General features: G+C 34.0%; 2 protein-coding genes across 2 annotated transcripts; one reads left to right on the forward strand and one right to left on the reverse strand.

Annotated features, from left to right (window-relative positions):
- The first annotated feature begins 624 nt into the window (after nucleotides 1-624).
- On the forward strand, nucleotides 625-7,463 carry LOC109097396 (mitochondrial folate transporter/carrier-like). The gene is made up of 7 exons (XM_042741715.1): nucleotides 625-957; nucleotides 2,194-2,344; nucleotides 2,560-2,645; nucleotides 4,518-4,672; nucleotides 4,903-5,016; nucleotides 5,272-5,417; nucleotides 6,482-7,463. Exons 1-7 carry the CDS (start codon nucleotides 795-797, stop codon nucleotides 6,606-6,608), a joined length of 942 nt encoding a protein of 313 aa, XP_042597649.1. The 5' UTR covers nucleotides 625-794; the 3' UTR covers nucleotides 6,609-7,463.
- Nucleotides 7,082-19,383, reverse strand: LOC122140043 (collagen triple helix repeat-containing protein 1-like). Its single transcript, XM_042741716.1, has 4 exons — nucleotides 19,197-19,383; nucleotides 12,855-13,073; nucleotides 11,855-12,071; nucleotides 7,082-8,632 (listed from the first exon to the last, which is right to left on the reverse strand). Exons 1-4 carry the CDS (start codon nucleotides 19,311-19,313, stop codon nucleotides 8,484-8,486), a joined length of 702 nt encoding a protein of 233 aa, XP_042597650.1. The 5' UTR covers nucleotides 19,314-19,383; the 3' UTR covers nucleotides 7,082-8,483.
- Nucleotides 19,384-20,916: the final 1,533 nt, after the last annotated feature.

Raw genomic sequence — 20,916 nt, forward strand, 5'->3', positions numbered from 1 at the left:
ATACATTATTAAACATGCAACCGTTTATCATTCTTTATTTGGAATTTTTTGTATGTAAAATTGATGCTTTGTGTAATTGTATTCAGCTTTAAATTGAGTGCTTTGAAAATGTTGACTTCTGAAATTGTGGTCTAATGAATGGGGGAAAATTATCATAAAAAACAATAATAAATCTTCTATTGACGGTATATTTAAAAAATAATGCCTTTTAATGTTTCTCAGTACCATATTATTCTAATCATCATTTTCGTCATGACACTATTTATTAAACTTAGAGAACAACACTATATTACATAATTTCTTTAAAGACTCTTAAATTGTATGTACGCATGCGCAGTAGAAAAAGGAAAATATTGGTTAATTTTTTTTTTTTAAATAACGCCGTCGACTGCAATTTTTTTTTTTAAAGCTGGGTCTGTTTTTTATTTTAAACTAAATTGGTTATTTATTATTTTCTAATTTCCGCTAATGACTGTTTCGTCATGGTACTCGTTAAAGACTCTTATTTTGAATTGTATGTACGCATGCGCAGTTTGTGTTGTGTAACGCGCTATGTTCCAGTTTCAGCATGTTCCCTAAACATATCTGACATTAACTCACTTAAGGTAAAACACAAAATTAACTGGTAAGGTCATGCACACAGTTAATTCTTACTGAATCTTTGACTTATAACAGCTGTAATAACAAATCCCAGAAAGCTCTTTACCGGTCTAAATGTTTTAAACGAGTCTATAAGACTGGGTCAATGTTGAAGTGGGTGATTTTGTGTGTTGAGCTGCAGTAAGAGAGCAGTCATGAGCCCCAGCCAGGGTTCCCCTGCACCCCTGACCCTCACCGGCAGCCTGCAGAGACTCTTCAGTCATGTGAAGATCGAGAATTTAATAGCAGGGCTCAGTGGAGGAGTGGTGTCCACACTAGTGCTGCATCCTCTGGACCTGGTCAAAATTAGGTTTGCAGGTATGTGTCAAACCAGAACCAATATGCCATTAAACGTGCTTGGTGAGTATATCATTTTAGGTCAATAGATATGGCTAAGAATAATATTTAATTATTAACTAATTATTTTAATAAAACATTTAGGTACTGTATGTAGAAAAATATTAGTAATTGCCTTTAATAGGACGTTGTATGTCATAAACAGATACACATTTAAATGCATATGAAAATATGCCAAGATTTGACTACTGTCATGATCTTATTAATTTATTAATAAACTGTTCAACAAAATGTTATGGATTTACCACCAAAATAAAATAAAAATAAAAATAAAACAACACAACACCTTATATTATATATCTTATATATATATAAAATAAAATGTGGTGGGAATTCAATTTATAAGTTATGGTAATGTTTAATAATTAACTTTTTATTTAAATAAAACATTTAGGCACTGTACATAGAAAAAATACTAACAAACATCATTGACAGGATGTATATGATACTAAAAAGATCAGATTTAAATATATATGGGAATATATTAATGTCAACTGTCATGATCTCATTAATTCATTAATAAACTTTACAAGAAAATATTATGATGTGATTAGTCCCAAAATAAATATATGTAAATGTCAAGATTTAGATGACTAGTTTAATAAATTGTTTGATTATATTTTCATAAATATTGTAATAAAGATATTTTAAGATTTTTTTTTTTAAATAAAAATATTTTAAGATTTTTTTAATAAAAATATTTTAAGAATTTTTTAATAAAAATATTTTAAGACATTTTTTAATACAAATATTTGAAGACATTTTTTAATACAAATATTTGAAGACATTTTTTAATAAAAATATTTGAAGACATTTTTTAATAAAAATATTTGAAGACTTTTTTAATAAAAATATTTGAAGACATTTTTTAATAAAAATATTTGAAGACATTTTTTAATAAAAATATTTGAAGACATTTTTTAATAAAAATATTTTAAGAATTTTTTTAATAAAAATATTTTAAGAATTTTTGGGGGGTAATTTTATGTTAAGTAGCCTTTTACCAAATCAGTTTCAATTTATTATGATTTCAAGTAAATCAATTAAATTGATTAATAATAAATCTATTAGTTTTACAGATTTTCTGTATACTATATAGTGTATATAAGAGATTCTGCTCTAACACAAGCGTGCATTGCTGAAATGTGTGGCGTGAGTAAGACAGGCTCACATGTTTCGCTCTTTACTGTATTGCAGTGAGTGACGGTTTGGACGTGAGACCGAAGTACAGTGGAATTCTGCACTGCATGAAAAGCATCTGGCAGCAGGAGGGTCTCCGGGGCCTTTATCAAGGAGTCACCCCAAATATCTGGGGTGCTGGAGCATCATGGGGACTTTACTTTTTCTTGTATGTATCATTCTGTAGTGAGCACAGTATAATGCATCCTGTATGCCACATATTTTTTCATTATGTAAAGAGCTGTGAATTTGTGAAAATAATGCATGCTTAACTTTTCAGTTATTTAACAGTCCAGAGTCTGTTATTCTGTCTACCACAGATTAATAAGTATATTGTTAGATATAAATCTCTCTCAAGTAATATAACTTCTTTTTTAATCGTAGTTACAATGCAATCAAAGCGTACAACAAAGAGGGCAGACAGACAGAGCTGAGTGCCACTGAACATCTGCTGTCAGCAGCAGGAGCAGGTCAGAATCACCACAGACACGCAACACATCAGTCTCAATGCTGTCAAGAGCATGACCCGGTTATTTTCACCCTAAAATCACAAGGAGGAAATATTATGTTATGGTGTTTGCCTAAATAAAATTAAGCCTATTTTAGGACCTTTAAGGTTTTCTTTTTTTTTTTTTTTTTTTTTTTTTTTTTGCATTGTCATGATTTGTCATGAGTTTAGCATTACTTTGTTATATAAAAAATTTATATTTATACTTAATCTATATATACACACACACACACATTCATGTCATGTTCACCCTAAAATCACAACCAAGAAATATTATTATTATTATTTAATACATTATGTTTTGCTTATATAAATTAAAGCATATTTTATGATCATTAAGGGTTTTATTTTACATGAAAACATTGTTTTCATGGTAGTTTAGTAATTTTTTTCCTGCCCATTTTCTTAAAAAAAAAAAGAACAATAATAAAATATTTATACCTAATTTGGGCCAAATAGGCTTCAACTCAAAATCAAAGGAAATAAAAATAATTATATGTGAGATTGAGTTCAAATATGGGTAGCATATGAAATTAAATAAATACATGTGTAGCTGTAAGAACTTTAAAAAAAAGATTCTTGAGTGTTTTTACTAACACAAGATCTCACCTTCTCTTAAAAAACAGAGGATGAGTAAGTACTCAAGTATTTCCTCTGTTTTCCTGTGTATTGCTCATTTATTTTATCCCATCATCAGTCAAAATGACAAGACGCTGACAAAGTGAATTTCAACACATGCCTTTCTAATCAGTGCTGACAGATAAACTGGAGCATAACGAATGAGGCATAGCCATGATATTGATTGGTTGTTTTTAAGTCTGAAACACATCAACTCTGGAGCGCTGTAGATCAGTGCTTCTCTGCTGGTGGGCCCTGACCTAAAAATGGCTTGAACGTTTGTCCTAAAACAACAGAGCACATGAAAATTCAATCAGAATTAAATAATTACCATAAAAAGTAAATTACACTTCTGTTTTTTATTTCATGCTTTTACAAAATGATCTTTTTTCCTCATTAGTTAATTAGTAAAGTGTGTGTGTGTGTGTGTGTGTGGGTGTGTGTGTGTTGTGTGTGTGTGTATTTGTTAGTAGTAGTTAATTAGTAAAAATGTATGTTACATACATGTGTATATGTAATTATACATACATATGTATGTGTATATATAAGTGTGTATATATGTATATATATATATATGTATATATATATAAACATACATATATATATATATATATATATACACACACAAACACACACACATATATATACATAAAGGTGATTTAATTTACATACATATATATATATATATATATATATATATATATATATACATATATATATATCACATATATATATGTACATATGTGTGTGTATATACGCACACACACACGTAAATGTACAGAAATACAAGAACGACACCAGATTAGATGTACATGAGCTTGCTAAAATTAAACCAACCCTTATTTTTTATAGCCAAGTGGGCACAATCATTAGCAGAGCAATCTATCACTAGACCAGCAGTCCTTGTCACATTTTAGATTAAATGACCACCGGCGATTTGTCACGATTTGTCTATTAATATCATAAAAAGCTTTTTGTGACATTAAACGCGATGTAAATTGCTCTGAAGGACGGTGTATAATCTAAACTTCCAGCAAAGAGCTCATGTTGAAGAGTGTGTGTGTGTCATGGGCTTCTCTAATTGAAAGAGGTACATCCTTCATTGAAATGACCCACCATGAGCCATTAAGGTCTGGTAATGACTCTTTTCATGTGGATCTTGATTTTGCAACAGCTGCCGTTCATTTACTTTATATTCGGTGTCACTGTTTTTTAGGGGCGATGACGCTTTGCCTGACCAATCCGATCTGGGTCACCAAAACTCGCCTGGTTCTGCAGTACAGCACCGATCCATCTAAGAAGCTGTACAAGGGGATGATGGATGCTCTTGTGAAAATCTACCGCCATGAAGGGATCGCAGGACTCTATCGGGTACAAGAGAGTTTCTATGGCAGCATACGGGTCGTTTTGTGCAGTCGGTGGGTGGATCGTTTCCTTTTAACAGGAAATATTTGATGAAACTCCCTTTGTGCCACTAGGAGGAGCACTTGTATAAGGAAATATGGAGCGTGCATGGGAATATTTGTGATTGTGTGTCAGTTGCATGCTGTGGGGTTTGTTTGTTTGCTTCATCTAGCTGAGTTAACTGTTATGATCCCTAGGGGTTTGTCCCGGGATTGTTTGGAACCTCCCATGGTGCACTGCAGTTTATGGCATATGAAGAGCTGAAGAGAGATTATAACAAATACAGAAAGATGCATTCAGATGCTAAACTGGTTAGTATGAGCAAGACACACTTTGATGGTTTATAAAATGAACTGAATGTTTGGCTTCCTGCATTACAATGTGAAATATTACATTATGCTGTAGCAGTGTTTTTGTCACTTGACCTTGCATGTTTAATTTTAGGTGTCCAAATACATTTTGGCATCACTTTACACAGTGGTATTATGCTAAACAGCCATGTTTGTTGGTTCATTAATGCGGCTTGTAGAAACTCACTGTGCATTTTGTGCTCCTTTTCTCTCTAGAATGCATTAGAATACATTACCATGGCAGCTTTGTCCAAAATATTCGCAGTGGCTACGACATACCCGTATCAGGTGGTCCGAGCCCGTCTGCAAGATCAGCACAACACATATAATGGAGTGGTAGATGTCATCCGCAGAACGTTTAGGTAAGCATGAGATTTACATACTTGCTTATCTCAAGCAAGCACATTAACAAACCAAATGCTGGTGATCTAAATAACAAAAACAAAAAGACAAACTTGACTTTTATGCTATCCAACCCTCCTGAATACCCTATAGACTTCATTTGAACTGCATTACACAATTTATTATACACCACGGTTCAAAAGCTTTTAAGTGTCTTTCAAAGAAGTCTCTTAAGCTCACCAAGGCTGCATTTATTTTAATTTTAAAACATAGTAAAAACTGTAATATTATTACAATTTAAAAAACGTTTCTATTTGAATATATTTTAAAAATGTTGTTTCTGTGATGCAAAGCTGAATTTTCAGCATTATTACTCCAGTCTTCAGTGTCGCATGATCCTTCATAAAACTTTTTTTTTAAATTATTATATATCAATGTTGAAAACAGTTACTTAATATTTTTTTTGTGTAAATTTTAATACTTTTTGTTCAATTAATATGTTCAAAAGAACAGCATTTAAAATAGAAATATGTTGTGTAATTATTAGAATATCAATCATATGCATAAAAAATGTAACACAATATACTTTTTGTATTTTTGTAATATTTTGCAAAATTATTTTTGTAATATAATAGTATTTACTGTCACTTTTGATCAGTTTTTTATTAGTAAAACTCTTAATAAACCTAAACTTCTGAATGTAGTATACATGTTACTAGAAAATGATCTAAAATAATAACATTTTTTAGAAAAGAATCAAAACCACTAGAGAACCTATAACAGGTTTATATGAGCATACTGATACATTTGATGAATTTTCACATCAATTTTCTGGGGTGAGTTGCATAAACATAGCCACTATGTCAAGAACTAGTTTGACCAGCTACAGTTAACCAAGTGGTAATCAGTCTTACTTTTCAGATTCAAATTAGACCAACTTACCTTTTTATGTATCTGGCTTTACGAAGTTATGACCAGGGTTGGAGAAAAAAATTAGATTACTCAATTTTAAGTTTATGCACGCATGGTAAAAGGTGCAGGTAAAGTACAGTGATCTTTTGTCTTTCTCCTGGTGTTTGTTTAGAAACGAGGGTCTGTTGGGTTTCTACAAAGGCATGGTGCCCAACCTGATCCGAGTCACTCCGGCCTGCTGCATTACCTTCGTGGTCTATGAGAATGTTTCCGGCTTCCTCCTGGACCAGCACAAGTGAACTGAGAAGAGGAATAAGTGCAGCGGAGCCGTCTTGCAGAGAGCAGAGCAGTACCTGGGATGGGACGTCCCGTCAGCGACAGTGTTTGACTCCAGTGGAGGAGTCCGAAATGTGAATAGAGAGAAATAATACACCCTGGTCCTCTCTGGAGAACTGAAATGCATGATGTTACCGAGTTCAGTGTGTCTAACAGATAAATGTAATTTATTCCTGTGATGCAAAGCTGAATTTTCAGCATCATTACACCAGTCTTCAGTGTCACATGATCCTTCAGAAAATCATTCTAATATCTTGATTGGCATCATTTATCAATGTTAAAAACATCTGTGTTTTTTCCAGGATTCTTTGATTAATAGAAAGTTCAAAGTAACAGCATTTATTGATATAGAAATCTGCTGTAACATTATAAATGTCTTTTCCGCCATTTCAGACCAAACACATAGATTTTGAGATCTGTATTGTCAGAAGGCCAGTTTTGTGTTTTTTTACCTATATTGCCCAGCCTTAATGGTAATTCATCAGAGTAAATCAATGGTAAAACTGTTTTATGTAAATAAGTCTACTTCATGTTTACATCCATGTTGCATTGCTGCTGTTCCTGTGTAATGGCCAAACCAAACCTCAGGCTTTATTCCTCCAAGCTCAAGCGCACACAGATTTACTGAATCTGACATTTAAGGCTCATTGCTGACATTTGTGTTAATGAGCTCAAATTCATGGCCTTAAAATTTGTTATGCTCATAGGTTAATAACCGATGCTCTTTGAAGAACATGTACCCAAGTTGGGAGTTCTTTAAAAAACTTTATTGACATTTAAAAATTAGCCAATAAAATTTATTCAGAGTTTTTACAGAACCTGTCTAGACTCGAATTGTTAAACATAATTACTTACAAACTTATTTTGCTGTAGTTTGTTTTAAGAGTCTGTCACTACAATCCAAGGTTATGTGATTGCTTCAGCCCTTGTTTGTAGAGGTAGACATCAAGAGAGAGCTGTTAAACTTAAATATATCTCAAAATATCAAACCAAGTGACATCTGCAAACAAATGCTGCAGAAGTACTTCTTAGAAATAAATCAAGGTTGGAAGGAAGTGAAGGTTCCAAAAGGTTTTTTCTTTTTTTTTCTTTTTTTTTTTTGGCAATGCCACAGAAGAACAGAATTTGGCTCCCCAGTGAACAGTTCTTAAAATAACCTTTTTTTTTTTTTTCTGAGTGTGAAGAACATTTTAATAATCTAAAGAACCTTTTTCCACTATAAAGAACCTTTTGTGAAATGAAAAGATTCCATGGATGGTAAAGATTCTTTGTGTAACCATTAATGCCAATAAATTAAAAATAACCACATCACCTGTAGCTCTTACAGTGATTTATGTCTCTGAAAAGGGTTTGAATGAAGCACGTTTGGTTCTAAATAAAGATATACAGTAACACTGAAGAATCATCATAAACAACCTGAGCGTTGTGGTGTGCACAGATCCGTTGTTTTGACACGCTGCTCACTTTAAACTGCAGAAACGGAAAAACTGTAACTGTAAAATAGTGCTGCCATTGACATTCTGAACCAGACCGCCATTTGAGGACCCCTGCTTTAGATGATTCAAATGTTCAGCACACTAAGAAAAAATGATTCTTTTGAGAACTGACCACTGAAAAAACAAAATCTTTTTGAAGGAACCAAAGATGGTTCTTCTATGGCATCACTGTGAAAAACCACCTTTTTGGAACTTTAAAGAACATTTTGTGGAATTAAAAGGTTCCATGAATTTAAAAGTTCTACATGGAACCGGCAAAGCCAATAAAGAACCTTTAGAAGAGTGTAGTACAAAGCAATTCAAAATGTTATAGGACCGTACGTGCTTTGAAAGTTTCTGGACTCAGCTGCTCAGAGGAAGCTCTTCTATGATCACGCGGGAAACAGAATTCCAGCCGGTGGAAGCGTCTCCGTGTGGATAGTCTCCGCAGGTTCCCACCCAGAGCGCAACGTCCACCAGGCCTTTCCGCAATCCTTCACATAAACCTTCAACTGAAACAAACAGACGGTGTGTCAGTCTGTCCATCTGATGACTCTGCTCTGGTTCTCAGATGACCATCTCAAGGCTTCAAGTAAAAAAGCATTAGAAAAACCGAGATAAACAGACATGCTTTATTGCACCCTGAGGGGGAATGAGAAATTCAGAGACACCCTTATCTGCTGTAATTAATCCACACCGAACAATTTGCAGTGTTTAGAGCGGAGAGCTTTTCAAAGTCTTGCCCTGTAGCACAAGAGCTATAAAAGGCTTTCATCGAGTGTTTTATTTATCATGCATCACTGTTAATGGACCAGCGGATTGAACTTTATATTACAGGTCAGTATTGAGGGGAAAACAGCATGGGTCATTCTACACAAGCCTGCCTTTTGTGCTCCTCATTAACATATGTAAGGCATAATAGACAGACAGACTGTCATTATCGCAAAATAAATGTTAATGCCAAATATCCTGAATATACTGAAAAGAGGTAATTCTGCAAAAATGATTAGATGCTTATTATACATGTTTAAATTATTTTACAAATATATATATATATATATATATATATATATAAACTTTGCTGAAATAGAAAATATATTTAAAATTATTCATTTACAATGATTTAATAATTAATATAATATTAATATTCAGTTGAAGCATATATTTACAGGTGCATCTCAATAAATTAGAATGTCATGGAAAAGTACATTTATTTCAGTAATTCAACTCAAATTGTTAAATTTGTATATTAAATAAATTCAATGCACACAGACTTCAGTAGTTTAAGTCTTTGGTTCTTTTAATTTTGATGATTTTGGCTCACATTTAACAAAAACCCACCAATCTAACAAATTAGAATATGGTGACATGCCAATCAATAAAAACACCTGCAAAGGTTTCCTGAGCCTTCAAATGGTCTCTCAGTTTGGTTCACTAGGCTACACAATCATGGGGAAGACTGCTGACCTGACAGTTGTCCAGAAGACAATCATTGACACCCTTCACAAGGAGGGTAAGCCACAAACATTCATTGCCAAAGAAGCTGGCTGTTCACAGAGTGCTGTATCCAAGCATGTTAACAGAAAGTTGAGATGAAGGAAAAAGTGTGGAAGAAAAAGATGCACAACCAACACAGAGAACTGCAGCCTTATGAGGATTGTCAAGCAAAATCGATTCAAGAATTTGAATGAACTTCACAAGGAATGGACTGAGGCTGGGGTCAAGGCATCAAGAGCCACCACACACAGACGTGTCAAGAAAATTTGCTACAGTTGTCGTATTCCTCTTGTTAAGCCACTCCTGAACCACAGACAACGTCAGAGGCGTCTTACCTGGGCTAAGGAGAAGAAGAACTGGTCTGTTGCCCAGTGGTCCAAAGTCCTCTTTTCAGATGAGAGCAAGTTTTGTATTTCATTTGGAAACCAAGGTCCTAGAGTCTGAAGGAAGGGTGGAGAAGCTCGTAGCCCAAGTTGCTTGAAGTTCAGTGTTAAGTTTCCACGGTCTGTGATGATTTGGGGTGCAATGTCATCAGCTGGTGTTGGTCTATTGTGTTTTTTGAAAACCAAAGTCACTGCACCCGTTTACCAAGACATGTTGGAGCACTTCATGCTTCTCTCTGCTGACCAGCTTTTTGAAGATGCTGATTTCATTTTCCAGCAGGATTTGGCACCTGCCCACACTGCCAAAAGCACCAAAAGTTGGTTTAATGACCATGGTGTTGGTGTGCTTGACTGGCCAGTAAACTCACCAGACCTGAACCCCAGAGAGAATCTATGAGGTATTGTCAAGAGGAAAATGAGAAACAAGAGTCCACAAAATAGCAGACGAGCTGAAGGCCACTGTCAAAAAACCTGGGCTTCCATACCACCTCAGCAGAGCCACAAACTGATCACCTCCATGCCACGCCGAACTGAGGCAGTAATTAAAGCAAAAGGAGCCCCTACCAAGTATTGAGTACATGTACAGTAAATGAACATACTTTCCAGAAGGCCAACAATTCACTAAAAATGTTTTTATTATTATTATTTTTTTTTTTTTTATTGGTTTTATGAAGTATTCTAATTTGTTGAGATAGTGAATTGGTGGGTTTTTGTTAATTGTGAGCCAAAATCATCACAATTAAAAGGACCAAAGACTTAAACTACTTCACTCTGTGTGCATTGAATTTATTTAATACATGAGTTTCACAATTTGAGTTGAGTTACTGAAATAAATGAACTTTTCCACAACATTCTAATTTATTGAGTTGCACCTATATATATATATATATATATATATATATATATATATATATATATATATATATATATATATATATATATATATATATAATATATATATATATATATAAATATATATACAGGTGCAACTCAATAAATAAATTGTTCAAAAATGAATACAAGTAATATTCAAACTATGGATGGATGGATGGATGGATAGATAAATACAGGTATTTATTTTTTATATATAATTATAATTTTATATAATTTCATACAATTATATTATTATTTTAATTACTGAATATTAAATATATATAAAATAATTGTTATCATTTTTATTTTATTTTATTAATTAATATAATATTAATATTATATAATATATATTTTTAACTTTTTTATATTTATAAAATAACATTTTCATTACTGTGTGATGTGTCATGCATTTTTTTTTCTTTTTTCACATTACCAAAACAATTGATGAAATGTATGCATGATGTAATGTACATGAAAATAATGCTAATTAATGAAAATACTACATACTACATTACTACATACTACATTTTATTGTCTTTTGTCAACACATATCCAATTATTAAAAAGACAAACAAACAAACAAATATTTTTTTGTTCCAGATTAAACATCAGTCGAGTTGCTAAGATTTTAATCATTTCCATCTTACTTCAAATTATGCATTGCTCAAAATTCTGTCAAAAGGACAATCGTTATTTCAGCAGAACTCTGAAAGTAAATGTCTCCTTTTCCAACTTGTCTTTCCAACATTAATTTATGCAAAATAATTAACACTAAAACAGATTTTTCTGATAGAATGTTACCAATCCTGCAAACATGTATTTTAAAAATCTCCATTTCAAACAGGAATTTCATGAAATGCCATTACAGGACTGACGTGGTCTGTGGCACATGGTAAGGAGTTGTTTTTGGCAGTCTCACACCTCTTCTCAGATTTACAGTTCAGATATCACTGTCCAAGCAAGCAGATTCTTGGCCCTTACCTGACGTGGTTCTGTGTATGTTGATGGTGGAGTTGAATTCTGGACTTCCTTGGTCCAGGTAAATGATGGACTCTATAGGCAGCGGAGCGGCACATTCTGCCCCATTAAAAGTGAAGTACCAGCGCTGGCAACAAGCTGTCTTACACTTCAGCCTGAGTGAGCCACTGAACAGCACACGGAGAGCACTGTCTGCATGCTGCTTAGTGAACGTACACTCCTGAGGACAGAAACACAGGAAGAGCTGATGAGTCTGACGCTTGCTTTACTACACACCTGCTCGAAAGAAGCACATAAACCAAACATATACTGTGGAAGTACTGAATATGGTTACTGTATAAGCATAGTATTTTCTACCATATAGTTTTTTTTTGTTGTTGTTTTTTGTTTTTTACCATTGTACTGAATGATTACCAAGGGGGTTCCACACCTTTTACCAAAATTAAGACAGCAAATTACACATTGAATAAACATGACATTTTGAAATAGAAAGACTGTGAAATAATATTTTCTTGTAAAACATACAGTGCTCTTTAAAATAATCTTTGTTTTGTTTACAACTTCCAAAAATATTTTTTACAGTGTACCAGTGTTTTTATTGTTAACTAAATCTAAAAGTTGTTTTCTACAATTAAAATAAAGCTGAAAATAAATAAATAAATAAATATTACATTAAAAAAAAAAATTTAAATTCGAACTTACTAAACTTTAAAAACTAGAAATGTTGCTTTGGCAACTAAAAATAAGTTTAAGTCATAGTACTAAAATTAACTTAACTTAAACATTTTTTTAAAAAAAATACAGCTATGAAAAAAAACTAATAATAAAAATGACAAAAGCACACAACAAAACTGCTAAAACTAAAAGGAAAACGAAAAAAATATAAAAATATAAAACCTAATACCAAATATTATGTTTACAAATAATACTAGAATAAGAATGCACTGGTCTTTTGGACATAAATGCTTTAAACAAATCAGTAATCATCATTGTGGGCTCTTACTGTAATTTTGCCCAGGTCAATGCCATAGTTGAGAGAGTTCCAAGCACACTGCTTGAAGTTGGGTTTCCACGGCTCTTCAAACCTCTCCGTCACACACTCACCCTTCTCTCCTTTTGCACCATCCCGGCCCGGTAGACCGGGAATACCTGGAATTCCGTTCACTCCTGGATTTCCGTCCCTTCCCGTAGTGCCTGCTGGACCCTGGTGGCAGCTGGAATACTAAAAACATACAGGATTCAACAGGAGCTTTTTGGCTTGATATTAAACAGCATATATTTTTTAGCTTGAAATGCCTGTAATAAGTATTAACAATCTCATCTAACACTAGTCAGCGTAATGCATCTGGAATGAGCTCTTATGGTGTGGTCTTTAGTTACTGATGAAAATACCATGCTATGGCTTACACTTAATATTTTTGCACAGTGTTGCTGATGGGCATGGAGAAGTAGCCTATACTGGGACACTGCCTGCATTAAACCTGGTTGGATGGAGACCGAATCATCTGTCCATTCAGACTGTATCACGCGGTTCATTATTACTGTGATTCATTATCAGTTGTTCACAGAGTCTCAGATAAACGGCTTAAACGCGGATATGTCATTCTTTGACAGTATGGGAAACTTAAACATGTCTGTTAAGTTTCAGTTCAAAATACCCCACAGATCATTTATTATGTCATTTTGAAAATGTCTATTTTAAGTGGGAGCATGCTGTTTTTGTGCATGTCTCTTTAAATGCAAATGAGCTGCTGTTCCCCACCCCCTTTTCCAGAATAGGAAAGTGCTATTTCAGCTAGTATCTCAGATATCAAAAAACCTCGGTATGGTTTTGATAATCGTGTATCTCGCACTTAAATGATGCGTTTTAAGGCCATATCAGTTTAAACTTCTGATATAAGGTTTTATGAGCGCACAAATGCGAAGCAAACACACAGAAAGCAGATCTCACATGGCATGTGACACACATTGACACAAGTTTATGTTATAAACATGCATAAGTTACAAAAACACAGTCAGTTATGTCTGTGAAGTTAAACAGCTGGGAAAGAAATCACATAGGTGCCCTATAAAACTATTAGTACTTAGCATTTAAGTTAACGATGGGTGTTTTTGTAAAACTGCTTCATGAAACTTTGAATCATTTGTTTCGAAGTGGTGATTCGGAGTGTGCATCAAAATGCTGGAGTTACATGATTTCAGTAAACGAAGATTCGGTAAGAATGGTTTTGAAATGTTTTGAAAAATTTAATTGGTTCGTCGCTAGGGGCTGATCTCTGCAAACCCATGAACTAGTGTCTATGTGGTTTTTGCCTGATCACGAATCAACTTTATAAATTTGTGCACAAGTGTAATGACACATTTGTATAATAGAAGAAAGAGTTAGCCTATACTTAGTCTCTTACTAACCAGATTAATAATTAATAAAATAGCATATAGTATTTTCATGGAATTTGATGATTTGTTAATTGAGTTTAATTACACGTTTAATAAAACATTTAAAAATTTTATGCATGTTCAAGTTAAGTTTGCATTGAATTTACACCATTTTGATCAGAAGACTTCACCAGCGCTTAGCACTTAATTTCACGAAGCAATTAGTTCAGCTAATTCAAAGTTTGGAAAAGCTTCATTTTTAGGGTGTGTTTACACCTGGCAGGTTTGGTTTGATTAAATTGAACTTTGTAAAGGCTATTTAGGTTCAGTGTTAAAAATGACAATGTAGATGCTAAGCGCACTAGGACTAAATGTAGTCTAAAATTTTCTTCTTCTTTTTTTGGTCTGGAACAAAAGAACCAAATTAACGAACTACAAGTTTAGTTTTGCAAAAAGTAGGCTTTTTAGCTAAATACCCAACCCGAGACAAAACTGCAAGTCTGATCATTTAGGAAAGTAATAGCACAGCACCCCTCAACAAACCATGCTATGCTATTTTTGTTAACTATTTCAAAACTAAAACTATTACAATTTAAATCAAGCTGAAATAAAAAACATTAAACTTTTGCACTGGCATCTAACTGATTAAAATGAGTCTAAGTTGAAGTACTAAAAATTACTAAAAACTAAAAAAGAAATAAGAAATATAAAAGAATATATATATATAAATCGAAATATATAAAATAAAAATAAAAAAGCACACAACATTACTAAAATTACAATTAAAATGAAAATTGACAATGAAAATAAAAGCTTATTTAAAACACTAAAATATCAAAAAAAAAATAAACAAATGCACATATGGGCAGGGAGCCTTAACAAATGCACTAACAGTCAAAATATGACAAAAAGTCAAAAAATCATTGGCACTAACAGCTTAATATTAGCCTTAACAAATGCACTAACAGTCAAAATATGATATTATGTTATGCATGCATTTGATCTTCAACCAGGACTGGGGAAAACAACGTATTAACGTTGCAGAGCCTGTGTGAGCAAAAATGCATCTTAATGAACATTCACTGAGGAGGTGTAGACTTATATGCCAACGCCACTGATGGATGAGAAACTTCGCCAAAATGCCAGGTGGAACAACCAGCGGGCTCCCCGATCATGCAGAAAAAGCGCATGCATAATAGGCTATTTAGAGTTTTGTGCAAATGCGCGCGCATTAGCGAAGCAGTGACACACCAAACATTTACATCTCAATAAGAAAGCGGCTTCCGAGCGCACGGATCGAATATGAAGCGATGTTATCGCCGTTACCCAACCTCGTCTGAGCGAACAATACACTGCTCTGAGCGCAGGAGGTCTGGCTTTAGCACCTGAGTCTCTTCTGCAAGAGTAATGCAGCTTCTAATCAGCATGCCTGCAAGCAGAGAGCTGTGGAAATAAGGGCCCTTAAATAGGTAATAAATCTTCCAGAGACAGGCCACGGGCAAGCCAGGAAGTGAAATGTATTCATATTTATAAGGTTGCAGTGCCGTGGCCGAGCTCAAGCCTTCAGTGCGTTTGGCTCCGCTACTTTTTATTGACAGAACACACCTGAGTGTCCTGCAAACAATGCCTTGCGATGCACACAACCTCGTTTTCTTCAGTGGCTAGTCGTGCCAGGGTTCGTTAGTGATGCTTCCCCGACTGGTCTGAATGAGAAATTCACCCTCCATATAATCTACCCACCGCGGGCAAATTCGAAAGGATTACCGCGCCTGTTTTTCATTACAATGATGAATCGACTGGAATGTTTACCTGATACAGTCATTTACAATAAAACACCTTTTTGGTGATAGAGTAACTCTGATCCAGGAGCTAAGACATTTTCCCAGTCCATGATCAATAGGGCCCTGGATTTGTTTTATTTCACTGACTACAGTTTATGATAAAACATCCTAACTAATTTGTCGTAGCCTGTAACCTTTCCTGAAATAAAGTGGAGCTCATCAGCGCCTTGTTGTTTATGCTAGGCCATGTTGGTGGGACAAATTTGTTATAAAGTCATTTTGAGAGCACAAAGTATATTAACTTTGATTTGAACAATATGTCTCAAAACTTTATTATAATAACCCAGATAAGTTTATTTATTCATTAAAACAAATTTGTAGAAAGTTAGTATTATAGGCTATCACTTGCTCACCAATGGATCCTCAGCAGTATATGGGTGCCGTCAGAATGAGCGTCCAAACAGCTGATAAAAACATCACAATAATACACAAGTAATTCACATGACTCTTGCATCAATTAACATCTGGTGAAGTGAAAAGCTGTGTGTTCGTAAGAAACAAATCCATCAAGACGTTTTAACTGAAAACTGTTGCTTCTGGCCAAAATACAAGTTCATAATCCAAAATAATGCTTCCTCCAGTGAAAAGTCCATTACCATATTTCTTAAAAAATGTTTTTTTTATAAACACACTGCTTTTACATTTCACTACACCTTACACATATCAAAAACAAAATCATAAATCATATATCATTTTTTATTTATTTTTTTTATAAACACCGCTTTTCCATTTCACTAGACCTTCATGTACTGGAGTGGTGTTGATTACTTGTGGATTATTGTGATGTTTCTATCAGCTGTTTGGACTCTCATTCTGACGGCACCCAATCACTGCAGAGGATCCATCAGTGAGCAAGGTATGGAATGCTAAATTTCTCCAAATATTTTAATAATAAAATAAATAAATAAATAAAAATCATTTACATCTAGGGTGAAACACATTTTCATTTTTGGGTGAACTAAGCCATGCTGTTATTGTAATAAATAATAAAAAAAAAAGAAAAAAAAATATAAAAAAGGAAAAAAACAAAAAAAAAAAAAACAAAAAAAAAAAATAAAAAAAAAAATTTAAATGATGATAAAAGCACATAAGAAAATTACTAAAAATAAAACTAAAATATAAAAATAAAAGCTAATTAAGAACATTAATAAATGCAATAATAGTGCTGTATATAAATAATAGTAAAGTAACACAGAAACAAACTATACAAACAGAGATCTACATGAATGCTTGGCTAAAATTTTGTGAGCGTTTTGCAGACCTGTTGATCATTATTAAAGTCAACATGAAATGCCGTTGGGGAAAGGTTAAATCATAAAAGTGGTGTTACTACCACTGCATTGTTGACTGGGAAGAGCTTAACAAGTAAGAGGCATTGATGACATCAGCTGATACTAAAAAGTTAAGTTTAGATGTGGAGCAAGTTGTAACATTTTGATAAATTATTGCAAAAACAAACATTAAGTTTATTGAAATAATGTACAATGATGAAACATTCACAATGAGACCAAGAACTTGCATCAAAAACGAATTGACAAAAAAATAAACGCAATGACTTATGAATATGGCCTTGCATTACTGAGAACAAACTTCAGTACTCGAGGGGGTGCTAGAGTCACACACCATTGTGCTAATGGCTGCTATACCCCTGAGAATTGCAAAACTTGCATCGTGGTACAAATTGTGGTTGGACAGATTGGGAATCCCAACAAAACTTGAAATTAACCAATTGTATCTATAGAGGTTTTCGCATTCACATTCTTGAATATGTTTCAGACCTATAAAGATCAATCACATCTCTACACAGTCTTAAAAGTGCAACATGATTCTAAACCTCGTAGAATGAATAACCAAGTCTTGTTCTGGCTTGCTGTAGCTTGAGAACTGGAACATCAGACACACATGGATTGCTGGTTATGTCTGGGCTATTCAAAGGTAACTTTGGCTTACTAATAAAAATGCAGATGGTTCCACTGGCAAGATTGTTGAATAAAATTATGCAAAAGATGAATATCAAATTTGTCTTGAATTGGACCTCGGGAAATTTCAAAGCAATCAAGGAATGAAATGAGGCGAGGATTTTTTAACAGCCAACAGCTGTATATTCAATTGACTTTGATGACGAGAGACAGAGACGATGTTCGAACTTGAATACTAGCATACTGCATACTGTGCATACTATTAAAAAACTATGTGAAACTGAGTGTGTAACATTTTGGTGATCTTTTTGTTTTTATCAGCTGTTTGGACTCTCATTCTGATGGTACCCATTCACAGACTAACATGTTTCAGCAGTTTTAAATTTCAGTGCTATAAGAGTTGTTACTCCCAATAAAGAAACACAATTCTGTTTAGTTTCCTGCAAACTGTTCACTCTTAGTTTGCTCTGAACAGAGTTTAAACAGCTTTGTCACATCCTTTTTAGCAATCAATCCATTGTTACCGCTTGGTTAACTGGTCCCTGTGACTCATATTCTTCTCGCATCTGCAAAAATGAATCTGGCATTGTTCAATATTGGCAAAGGCTTTAGTCAATAAGAAAAACTTGCACTGTCTGCAGGAAATCACAGTTACAGTATTGATTTCTTGAAGAGACAGAATCAGCCAGCATAGCCAATTATTTTATAGTCACTCATACTGCACATTTAAAACTGAAGTGTCTGATTTGATGACCTCTTTCAGCCAGTTCAAAATAAAACCAAGACTTTCTAGAACTTCTGCAAAGAGGACCAACCTTCCTATCTGGAAAAGCAAAGAGCAGATGAGACCTCTTTAAGAATTGTTTTGGAGAAAAAAAGGAGACAATGTCTACTGAGGTTTCTCTTGAAATAAACCCCCCCAGAAATCTCACATTTCTTTAGATGTACAAAAGAGATCTCAAACTGTGGCGCTATGCACATTCAATGGTAGCCTTATACTCTTCAAAGTCAACACAGACTGGAATTTTATGAGAAACATCTTAATAAAAAAAAAAAAAAAAATAAAGTAACCATACCAATAAAAGATCATTCTTTGCTAAAATAGAAAAAATAATACAACAAAAAATTACATATAAAGTTATCTTGCCCTTTGAAGATCATGCTTTGCAAGAGTGGCAAAAATAATACAATAAATACTTAAAGTCTTACTTTCTCCATGTAGTCAACATCCTTCTGGCGCAGACCTCTGGTTTTTAATTTTTCTGCTTCATAACACATAAACAATAAGCAGGAGACGATCAATACTCGTGCCTTGAAGTGTCCCATATTTGAGCTGAGAGGTTAGAGAAGACAGGGCTGCTTACATCTGTTGAGCTCTAGACAGGACTTCGAGAAAGAGAGAGAGAGAGAGAGAGAGAGAGAGAGAGGTGGGGCTGATGTGATCTCTCCAGGGACCAATTATTCCCAGACTGCCGGTGAAACTTCCCTCCAGATGTAGAATTGGATTATAATGGGTCATGATATGACATAAAACAAGAATCAATATTTCTGATGGTCTTATCAGCGGTTTCTCAGAATCTACTGATGTTTTGCACAGGTGAGATGACCTCACATCCTGAGCTTTTTTTTTTTTTTGTCTTTTCTCGTCATCCAATTATGTTGTAACATTCTTTTTATGTGCCACAGAGTGCTCTGAAAAACTGTTTTGTCCTAGCTGAAAATGTGGCATTTAAAGGGATAGTTCACCCACAGCTAACAATTCTGCCATTGTTTACTCTCCCTGATGACTGTCCAAGTCTGGATTTTTTTTCATCCATAGAAAATAACAGGAAGTACTTTACTGAGTTCATGGTGCTCTTGCCCATGCAGCAAAGGAGAAATCACCATAAAAGTACCATAAAAGCAGTATTGTTCACTCTATTCACAAAATCTAAACCGATATTAACTGGAGAAAAAAAATTAAACTAGATAGTTAAGTTTATAGGCAAACTTTAAGTTGGCTTGAAAAAGCCTAGCCAGAAAGTTTGAAGTACTTTTAAAAGCTTAAAGTTTGAGGGTTTTCAGTTTTAACTACTTTGAAGGAATTTTGACGTTTTGAAGGCAATACAATCTATCAGAAAAATAGATAGATAAATAGACAGACTGATAAATAGATAAGAAATAGTAAACTAGCAACATGCATGATTAGCAAGTGTCTAGTATGTCGCTAGCATGATTAGCAAGTTACTAGCATGTCACTAGCTTGTTTCCAGCATGATTAGCATGTTGCTAGCATGTTGCTGGCATTATTAGCAAGTAACTAGCATGTTGCTAGCATGATTAGCAAGTTACTAGCAAGTGACTAGCATGCCGTTATCATGTTGTTCACATTTTACTAACATGATTAACAAGTTACTAGCATGTCGTTAGCATGTTTCTAGCATGTTGTTAGCATGATTAACAAGTGACTAGCATGTTACTAGAATGATAAGCAAGTGACTAGCATGTTGCTATCATGACTAACTTTTCATTAGCATGTTGCTAACTTGATTAGCATATGTCTAACAAGTTGATAGCATAGCAAGCAAGTGACTAGCATGTTTTTAGCATGATTAGCAAGTAACTAGCATGTTGTTTGCATGATTAGTAAGTTTTTAGCATGTTGCTAGCATGATAAGGAAGTAACTAACATGTTGTTAACATGATTAACAAGTGACTACCATGTTGATAGTATGACTACCAAGTGACTAGCATGATTAACAAGTGACTAGCATGTCGCTAGCATGTTTCCAGCATGATTAGCAAGTTACTAGCATGTCGCTAGCATGTTTTTAGCCTGGTTAGCAAGTTACTAGTAACATTTTTCTAAAAAACAGCTAAGACCAGCCCGACCTGCTAAAAAAGTGGCCAAAACTACTTTAAAACCAGCTTGGGAGAGCAGTCAAAGCTT

The sequence above is a fragment of the Cyprinus carpio genome, chromosome B16, assembly GCF_018340385.1.
Source record: "Cyprinus carpio isolate SPL01 chromosome B16, ASM1834038v1, whole genome shotgun sequence".
NCBI classification, from domain to species: domain Eukaryota; kingdom Metazoa; phylum Chordata; class Actinopteri; order Cypriniformes; family Cyprinidae; genus Cyprinus; species Cyprinus carpio.

What these genes read in the sequence shown, in the direction of transcription:
- LOC109097396 (XM_042741715.1), top strand. Translation starts at nt 795, where the DNA reads ATGAGCCCCAGCCAGGGTTCCCCTGCACCCCTGACCCTCACCGGCAGC. An exon ending in GGATCGCAGGACTCTATCGG is followed by an intron (nt 4,673 to 4,902) that starts GTACAAGAGAGT and finishes TATGATCCCTAG; the next exon opens with GGGTTTGTCCCGGGATTGTT. An exon ending in GTCATCCGCAGAACGTTTAG is followed by an intron (nt 5,418 to 6,481) that starts GTAAGCATGAGA and finishes GTGTTTGTTTAG; the next exon opens with AAACGAGGGTCTGTTGGGTT.
- LOC122140043 (XM_042741716.1), bottom strand. Translation starts at nt 19,313, where the DNA reads ATGGGACACTTCAAGGCACGAGTATTGATCGTCTCCTGCTTATTGTTT. An exon ending in ATGTTGACTACATGGAGAAA is followed by an intron (nt 13,074 to 19,196) that starts GTAAGACTTTAA and finishes GTATGTTTTTAG; the next exon opens with TATTCCAGCTGCCACCAGGG. An exon ending in CATACACAGAACCACGTCAG is followed by an intron (nt 8,633 to 11,854) that starts GTAAGGGCCAAG and finishes TGTTTGTTTCAG; the next exon opens with TTGAAGGTTTATGTGAAGGA.